Genomic DNA, 9,361 nt, shown 5'->3' on the forward strand with positions numbered 1-9,361 from the left:
GACTGTGACAGGTAAGTGAATCTGAAAAGTGAACGTTGGCCACTTGAGGAACGCTGGAAAGCAGGGAAACAAGGACCTGAAAGTTTGCAGAGACTGGGTGCTGGAGCTGCTCCTTAAATAGTAGTTGGTGATAAAGCAGCAACAGGTGAGCTGAATGAAGTGTGGGACCCCCAAGGCTCCACCCAGAGGAGGATCCATACCTGCTCAACCCCACCTAGATTTAGAGAGGGTTAGAACACCAAGCAAACAACAAAAGCAAACCAGTGCAGCGCCATGACAGAGCCCTGCACCAGTTTGCAGTCATAGCTGCAAAAGCACCCTTGTAATAAATATCTGTATTTAAGGCCTGTTACATTATTTTTTTCTGGCTTAAACATTGTTCATATTATTAGTTACATGTTTATCTTAGCAGGAAAAAGCACACATGCCATATGTTGCATCTAAAGCTGTTTGAGCTCCATCTATACACAATTATTTTCTTCTTTCGCAAGCTGTTAACAAATTCTCAACTTTCTTTGTGGATTACATTGTGAAAGAATTGTGTATTGACATTTAGAGTTATATGAAAAGGGAGTTTACACAGGACTGTGTGCAGTCCTGCAACAAGGCTTAGGTTTGCAAAGTAGCATCTGAACAAACCACAAGGCTTCTGGAACAATGTCCTTTCAACAGCTAAGACCAAAGCAGAGGTATTTGGCCATAACACACAGCACCACGTTTGGCAAAAATCAAACACAGCTTATCAGCACAAACACCTCACATCAACTGTCAAGCACAGTGGTGGAGGGGTGATGATTTGGGCTTGTTTTGCAGCAATGGGACCGGGGCAGAGTCAAATGTTCATCAAAGGCTATCTGTCTGACAGCTTAAGTTTGGCCCAAAGTGGTCATGCAACAGGATCCCAATCACTGCAACAAGTCTACAACAGAATGGTCGAAAAAGAAACTGATCAAGGTGTTGCAGTGGTTCAGTCAAAGTCCAGACCTCCACCCGATGAAACTGCTGTGGTATGACCTTAAGAGAGCTGTTCATAAACGAATGCCTGCAAACATCAATGAATGGAAATAAACTTGTAAAGAAGAGTGGGTTCAAACTCCTCCACAGCAATCTGAAAGACAGATATATTCAAACACAGGATGATTACTTCAGGCTATTGCTGCTAAGGGTTGTTCTACAAGTTACTAAGTCATGGGTTGTACTCAGCTTTCACAGAACTGCATACCATTCATGTGAATGTTAATATTCTGCCCAAACTTACAGTAGTCTCACCCACCAGCTATTCAGCTGCATCACTTTTCTTTTTTTTTTTCATGTTTAGATGGCAGCAAAAACTGATCACCCTTAGTTTACTGTGTGCCACACAGTTTGCATACACACGATGTAAGGCTACACACAAAACAAAAATCTACGCACTCCCATTGTGTCCTCAGAGTAATCACTTTAGTTTTTTAATGTATTTCTCAGGTGAACATGGTCATGTCATTATTGGGAATGTTCTGCCCCATGCTGTTTGACGTAATCAGCACCCTGGAGAACTACCACCCCCGTGTCGCCCTACAGTGGCAGCTCGGTCGGATCTTTGCCCTCTTCTTGGGAAATCTCTACACCTTTATCATTGCACTCATGGATGAGATCAACCTTAAAGTGAGAACTCATTGTGTATAGATTTATGAGATTGTAATTTTTACTGGATAATTAATCTGAAGTGTGTCTGTTTCAGAGGAAAGAGGAAAATACAGTGAAGTTTAATATAACCATGTGGGAGGCCAGTCTTTACAATGGCACAGTATCAGAAAACAGCACTGCCCCACCCATCACTATCCAACCTGCTGATGTGCCCAGAGGGCCCTGCTGGGAGACAATGGTAGGACAGGTCAGTGTGCATGTGTGTGTCAACTATTATGTAACTGTGTGAAGCAGTTGTTGTTATGGCATTAATAAGAATGGAGAAAAATAAATTACGTTATGAAATAATCATATGAATATTTAGAAGCTTAGAAAAAAAGACAAAAAAGAAATCAAATCAATACTGACAACAGGACGTATGATTTTCTAAAATATATATTGAGTCATTTTATTAAATTTTTTTCCAGCAGGAAAATCATCATCATCATCTACATTATTATTATTCAAAATACCGTATATTTGTCTTTTTGCTGTGTATTTTTTGGACATGCACGCATCATCTTTAATGTGTGGTTTTATCCAAAGTGCGAAGCACTTAATGTGTTTTTAAAAACTATACAAATAAAGTTCTCCTTCTGCTTCTTTCCAGTGACCTTTTTAATTCTTGAAATCACTTCAGTTGAAAGTTAAAGCAAACATTGTTGAGGCAGAGGCTGTGTCAAAATGACTTCCCATCATTAACACTATATTAACCAATGATTTCTGTTAGATTAGCTAAAGAAACGTATTGTGATCACATTGTTAAAAGCAATAAAAGAAAAAAAGAAAACAACACAAATTTGAGGTGATTTTAGATTAAAACAGCCACACACACACACACACACACACACACACACACACACACACACACACACACACACACACACACACACACACACACACACACACACACACACACACACACAAACAAACATATTATACACACTAAATGAAAATGAATGCTTCTTCATTTGTAGGAGTTTGTCCGCCTGATCATATCTGACACCATGACAACCTACATCACATTGCTGATTGGTGATTTCCTGAGAGCAGTTCTTGTTCGTTTTCTCAACTACTGCTGGTGCTGGGACCTAGAGGCAGGGTTTGTGAGTCATCCTTTCTGGCACTTATTTATTACTTTACATTTAAAATGTGAATTTAAATGTTTGTCCATGAAAACAAAAGAAAATTGTGCCAGCAGAGTTATTGTTGTACTTTGTCGTTTGTAAAAGCCATCCTACTCTGAGTTTGACGTCAGTGGGAACGTCCTGGGCTTGATCTTTAATCAAGGAATGATATGGTGAGAAAGCAGCAATCATTTCAACTAAATTAGAAGGTTTAGAAAGTTCTTTTATTATGGTGTTTTTGACCAGCATCACGGTCAAATGAAAACCAATTAGCAATGATGAAAACCTCTTAATGGCTCAGCATCTGCCCTGGTTTTTCTAATCTTTGCTTTCAGGATGGGTTCGTTCTATGCACCATGTCTGCCTGCCCTGAACGTCATCCGGCTCCATGTCTCCATGTACCTGCAGTGCTGGGCTGTTATGTGCTGTAATGTGCCACAAGAAAGGGTCTTCAAAGCTTCTGGCTCCAACAACTTCTACATGGCCATGTTGCTGGTCATCCTCTTTCTGTCCACTCTGCCTGCCATCTACACTATTGTCTCCATCCCACCTTCATTTGACTGTGGACCCTTCAGGTAATGATGCTAGTTCAAGGTATCTGGATTTTAAATGTAAACATCTTGGGTTTCCATCACCACTACCCTCTTTTTGATAGTGGCAAGAACCGTATGTTTGATGTGATCCATGAGACTCTGGAGTCTGACTTCCCTGCCTGGTTTAGTAAAGTGTTCAGCTACGCCTCTAACCCTGGGCTGGTGCTACCTTTCATACTGCTTATGGTGTGAGTCAACAGTAGACTATATGAAAGCATACATAAATATATTTCAACTATGCTGCCATTTTCTTTTCTCCAGTGGTAAAATGGTACTTCGATGGTAATCATGTGTTATTTTATCTTTCAGACTGGCCATTTATTACTTGCAATCGACATCCAAAAGCTACAGGGAAGCAAATGTCGAGCTGAAGAAAAAACTACAAATGGTGACTTAATTTTTGTTTTCCCTCAAATGTAGCACTTACTACTGTAGTGCAGTAGCTGTTTTGTGGTTTCTCTGACTGGAAATTGCACCTGAATGGCACTCAGAATCAAGTGAAAAGTTTGGAGAATAGAGAAAAAAATATCCCAGAAACTTTGATGTCTGTGAGTCATTTGTCCTCTAGGTTAGCTTTCACAGTTCATCTTAGTTACGCTTTGAAACAGTATGGGGGTTCACAAAAAGACCGCTGGAGGCCATGACTGCTGGCACACAGTTGTATTAGTATTATCCCTCCAGCAGAGAGCAGCAGAGTAACAGCTCACATCTATCCAGAAACCCACCAGGCTTCACGGTTAACAGCACTTAAATGCTTTTTAAGAGGAGATGCTGAATAAAAGTGATTTGCTTTGAGTGATCTGAAAAATAAAACATACATTTCTTTTTAAGCAAAATGAAGAGAACAAGAAGAAGAACAAACAAGCAGCACTGAAGGCTCAAATGGATCTAGAGGCCAGACAAACTGCACAAGCTGCAGAGCAACAAAGGAACAACAATGCTTCACTGCAGGATCAAGAGGGTGAGACTGTTGAATTCAAATATTAACAAAAAAGGTAAAACTCAAAGAAGATTTTTTTAATCTAATTGACAGATTAGTTTAAATGAAAAAGATTTGGCGGACTGATCCCTAGCTATTAATTTTAAGGAAGACCTCCTTAATCCCACTGACACGCATTCTGTAGAAGAAGCAGAGTCTGGGGACAAGGGGCTCTGGATGTTGTTGGGCTGTCTTGGTTGACACACCTCTGCAGCACTGCATAGAGATCTGGGGCAGTGCCTCTGGATTGGCAGACTGGGATGGTGGTCTATATTTTTGAGAAGGGGGACTGGAGGGTGTGCTTCAATTGGGGATCACAGTCCTCAGCCTCCCGGGAAGGTCTATCCCACGGTGCTGGAAAGGAGAGTTTGTCCATTAGTCGAATTTCAGATTTCGAATTTTGTCCTAGTCGGCTTGGGCTCCTGTTGGAGCCAACCACCAGAGACCCTGGCTCCCGGACCTACAACCACTGCAACCACAGGCTTTCTGTATACCTGCCTGGTTTTGCTCAGCAAAGTGAGCCTAGGATGTACAGGGTGCTGAGCCTGCAGACACAATGACTCAATGACACAAAGCAATAATGGCAAAACCATGCTGGACCAGCAGTTTGTCCTCACAAGGATATTTGAATGTCCCTGGTAGTTTGCCCATCCAGCCTACATGTGTTTTGTGAACCTGTAGAAGGTATTCGACCACATCCCTCTAGGCATCCTGTGGGGGGTGCTGCGGGAGTATGGGGGGTCTTGCCCAGGTCATTCAGTTCTTGTACAACTGCAGTGAGAGCTCAGGCTGCATTGTTGGCAATAAGCCGGACTCGTTTCCGATGGGTGTTGGATTTCGACAGGGCTACCCTTTGTCACCGATTCTGTTCATAATTTTTATGGACAAAATTTCTAGGTGTACCCAAGTGGTGGAAAGCTTGCCCCTTGGTGGCTCAGGACCTCATTTCTGCTTTTTATGGATGATGTGGTCCTGTTGGCTTCATCAGATGGTGCCCTCCAGCTCGCACTGGAGTCGTTCACAGCCGAGTATGAAGCTGTCGATTTACCACTCCCCACCCTCGCCTATGTTCACGAGCTCTGGGTAGTAGTGACTGAAAGAACAAAATCGCAGATACAAGTGGGAGACATGATCCTCCTCCAAAGGGTGACTGCCGTCTCCCTTAGCGATAGGGTGAGGAGTGCAGCCATCCGGGATGGGCTCAGAGTAGAGCTGCTCCTCCTCCATATCGAAAGGAGCCAGTTGAGGTGGTTTGGACATCTGACTAGATGCCTCTTAGGTGAGGTATTCTGCTCATGTCCTACCGTGAGGATGCCCCGGGGCTGACCCAGGACACGCTGGAGAGATTATATCTCTCGGCTGGCCTGGAAACGCCTTGGGGTCCCCCCCAGACAAGGTGGAGGAGGTGGCTGGGGAAAGGGAAGTCTGGGCTTCTCTGCTTAGGCTGCTGCCCCTGCCCCTGGATAAGCGGAAGAAAATGATGGAGAAGTATATATATTTACTATAGTTTTTACAATACATTCTAATGCCCATTTAGTAAAGTGAAGATAATAAGGTACTTGATTGTCATTTTAACACTTGCAAAGCCAGTGTTGTCACCTCTGATATGGATTAATACAATCACTGCCATTTTGACACAAAGCAGTAGGCAAGCAAAGACATACCTGCCAACATTTAGGTTCTGTATGTAAAACTGTTGCGCGTGGATCGTGTGTAGACTGTTTCTCATAGATGATTTTGCAACTCAGGTGACATTATACACATAAAACATACGCACAGTATTTCCATCCATCCATTTTCTTCTTCTTATCCAATTCAGGGTCATATATTCATAACACATATTCACATTGAGTGTCATTCAATTTATGTGAGCTTTCTGGGAGAAACAATAACACAGGAGGGTGCAAGAAGAGGGTGTTTAAATAAGCAAGAAATACAGAACGACTGTTGGCAGGTATGTCAGGTAAGTGTGTAAGGTTTGGTTCCCCTCTAATAATATGATCAGTATATTAATATGATTAGAAACACCCACATTTAATATTTCATGTCCAAATTACTGTATTGAAAAAGGTGAGTTACAGTAGCTAATCAATTTTTGTACTATGCTGAAAACATGTTTAACTCTAAAGCTGCCTTTAACGCGGGAGTCTGATGGACTTGCTTTTCGAGCCAGGGCTAAATGGCCAATCTCTGTTGGTTTTTCAGCCACAAAGTTTGCAATGTGAATAGTCAAATGTTATTATTTTACTCTATGTTGGACAGCAGTTAGCACTGTCATTATTTTGTCCCCACATCAGAAATCGTAGATTCCTCTTATTTTGGTCCAGACATCCATGGCAGCAGTCAGAGGCCATATCAGGAAAAGCACGGACGCATTCCTCCTCCTCCTGTTGGAAGCCAAGGACACCAAATGCCAGCCACCAGAGACCCCGGATCTAGGACCAACAACCATGGCAACCACAGGCCTTCTGGATACCTGCCTGGTTTCACTCAGCAAAGTGAGCCTAGGCTGTCCAGGGTGCCGAGCCTGCAGAGAAACTGACTCTGTGACACAAAGCAATAATGACAAAACCAAGCACATTACTGAGAAATTCATGCTATAGATGTAGACTGTCAACTGAGAGGAATGAACATCTTGGACTGATGTAAATTGGTGCACATTATTCACCTTCTCATGAATAAAGTTTTTTCTTTACAGCGTGCGTACATGATCAAACGATAGCTGAAAGCATTTTCAGACTAATTGCTCCTTTATTTACTAAATAAATGTTAACAAGAGCAGTGTACTGTTTTCTTTAAATGTTGCATTATAGTTCTCAGTGTCAGAGTCTTAAAGCCATTAATTAATTAAATGGGCACCCTGGATGTGCAAACCTCTGCCAAGGCCAATAGTCCACTTTTCTATGATATGCAGGAGGATGTTTTAAGTTATTATGGAAAACATATTTTTGACTAATGCAAAACCACAAATCTTCAAATGCTGCAAACCTATCTGTCCTTCCTAAGAATGGCTCCCAAGTCCAACAACGTAGTTTTGTTTTGGTAGATCAAGATGTTACAGAGTTAAGACCTCACTGGTGACTGATTTCAAAAAACAAATATCTGGATCTCATATCTGTAACTTTTATGAGACTTGGTCTGATGAGCAGTTGTTCTGGTTTTGTCGAGGACTCGAAAAATTAGATTAGATTGTGAAAAAGAAAACTTTTTCATAAAATTTCATGTAACTTGCTTTGGCTTGATTTTTTGAACACAGCAGGAGCTCATCTGGACATGCATACAATTTCAACCCTTTACTGGCGCTATAATGCCAGAACTTTATATGATCTTCCTTTACCTGTTCTCCACCCCTCCAACAACCTTCAGAGTAATCAGCCTGGTAGTTTTTGTAAAATCCTGCTTATTGTACAACACAAGACACTTGCTGGAGATAACATTGATCAGCTCTAAATTTCTCAGTTAATTAGTTGTTTTCAAAATTAGAATAAGTTTAAAGCAGATTAACGTATAGTTTTCCTTCAGCCTCTCAGACTCTGCACGGCTACCCTCAGATCTGTGATTGGGCCAAAGTATTAAAGAATTCATTAGACATGGAGGCTATTTAACCTAGCTAGCAAGGCTTAAATGGATTATTCACCTCTTGCTAGACGCACACACTCAGCTTAAATCTGATTTATCCACAGTTGATATGATGCAATCAGTGAGTTTTAACCCTAGAAAATGCATATAAAATATGTTAGATTATCCCTTTTTTGCCAAAGAGAAACAAAAACTGTGCCAAAAATTCAGATTTGACCCTCATCATGTAGTGGAAATGTCTGATTCGTATCATCTGATAAATGAGCAGCCTTATCAAGTGTCCCAACAGCTAATTGGGCTCTGTACTTGCGGGACACTGAACAGACCTGTCAGTCAACCTGTAATTTAACTCAATGACGCAACACTGTTTGTCAAAACTATCAGTGTTGCACCATTAATTGAACTTTAGCAAAATGACATTGATTCATTGCAATTTTGTGAAGATTTGATTAAAATTTAAGATCTTCATAGTGTAAATGTGGCTGCTGAGGAATAACTTTTTCTACATTTTTTATGATAGCAGGTCAACAAGCTCATAATGAAACAGACTTTAAGTGTCAGTCAAATTCACTTCCACTGATGCTCATGACTAATTCATGGTGAGCAAGCATTAAGTATTAATTCTGCAGTTATTTGAGACCCTGAGAACTGAGTAAGTCCTTATGTTTTGTTCTTTCACTTGCAGCCAAGGGCTGCCAATCACAATAATTTGTGAAAGCTGACGCAACTTTGATAAGCAATAAAGAGTCTGCATCCTCTCTGTATATTGAGACCCAGTCAATCTGCCCCACTCTCCATTTATCTAGGTAATTTCAGTCCTTTGATGCCCCCTGTTTCACCCTCCTTCCTGAGTTGAGTTCTGGCTCTGTCCCAGTTTCCCTCTCTTCTGGTACAATGTGGCAGAAAACTGAGCCATGATGGGTTGCACATTACCGGATATCTCACTGTCGGGTGATTGCAATGGGCATCTCTTATTCACTAACGGCAGTGAAGGAAGGAGTGAGACATTGTGGTGGCAGAAGCACTGATTTGACGGCTTGAACAGTGTCCAGTTTTGCTTTTGAGCGCAAAGGTTAGTGTGAGCTTATGGAAAATTAGATCAATTTAAGTTAATACACATCAAGATTAAATTGATCTAGGCCTTCTTTAAGCCTATGTATATATGTATGTTTCATGGTACCCTGGCCTGGTTCCAGAATAACATGATAACAATAGATTTGAAGCTAAAACTGAGGCTTCAACATGGGACTACACAGACCATGCAGTACTGCTGCCACTGGACCCCAAAACAGCTGTGTCTAATTGTTGAAAAATACTTACTTGTGCTTTGCAGATCTTCAGAAAGTAGTGAAAATGGTCTTGGTTTAAATTACACCCACATGTATCATATCCAGGCTTATTAAAAAAAAAAAAAAAAA

At 41.2% G+C, this 9,361-nt stretch overlaps 1 protein-coding gene across 4 annotated transcripts in view; it reads left to right on the plus strand.

Moving 5' to 3' along the window:
* The window catches only part of tmc1 (transmembrane channel-like 1), a 24,041-nt gene extending 16,957 nt beyond the window's left edge, over positions 1-7,084 (plus strand). The window contains exons 13-21 of one of the 4 annotated variants that reach the window (XM_030736944.1): positions 1,465-1,644; positions 1,721-1,873; positions 2,643-2,771; positions 2,898-2,965; positions 3,128-3,367; positions 3,448-3,573; positions 3,695-3,773; positions 4,217-4,346; positions 6,662-7,084. In XM_030736944.1, coding sequence (XP_030592804.1) covers positions 1,465-1,644; positions 1,721-1,873; positions 2,643-2,771; positions 2,898-2,965; positions 3,128-3,367; positions 3,448-3,573; positions 3,695-3,773; positions 4,217-4,346; positions 6,662-6,906 — 1,350 coding nt within the window. In that variant the 3' untranslated portion in view covers positions 6,907-7,084. Of the gene's footprint in view, positions 1-1,464; positions 1,645-1,720; positions 1,874-2,642; positions 2,772-2,897; positions 2,966-3,127; positions 3,368-3,447; positions 3,574-3,694; positions 3,774-4,216; positions 4,347-6,661 lie in introns of those variants that run through there. The other 3 variants (XM_030736946.1, XM_030736945.1, XM_030736947.1) reach the window with 3 other exon arrangements.
* The last annotated feature ends 2,277 nt before the right edge of the window (positions 7,085-9,361 follow it).

The sequence above is a fragment of the Archocentrus centrarchus genome, chromosome 9 (genome assembly GCF_007364275.1).
Source record: "Archocentrus centrarchus isolate MPI-CPG fArcCen1 chromosome 9, fArcCen1, whole genome shotgun sequence".
Lineage (NCBI taxonomy): Eukaryota > Metazoa > Chordata > Actinopteri > Cichliformes > Cichlidae > Archocentrus > Archocentrus centrarchus.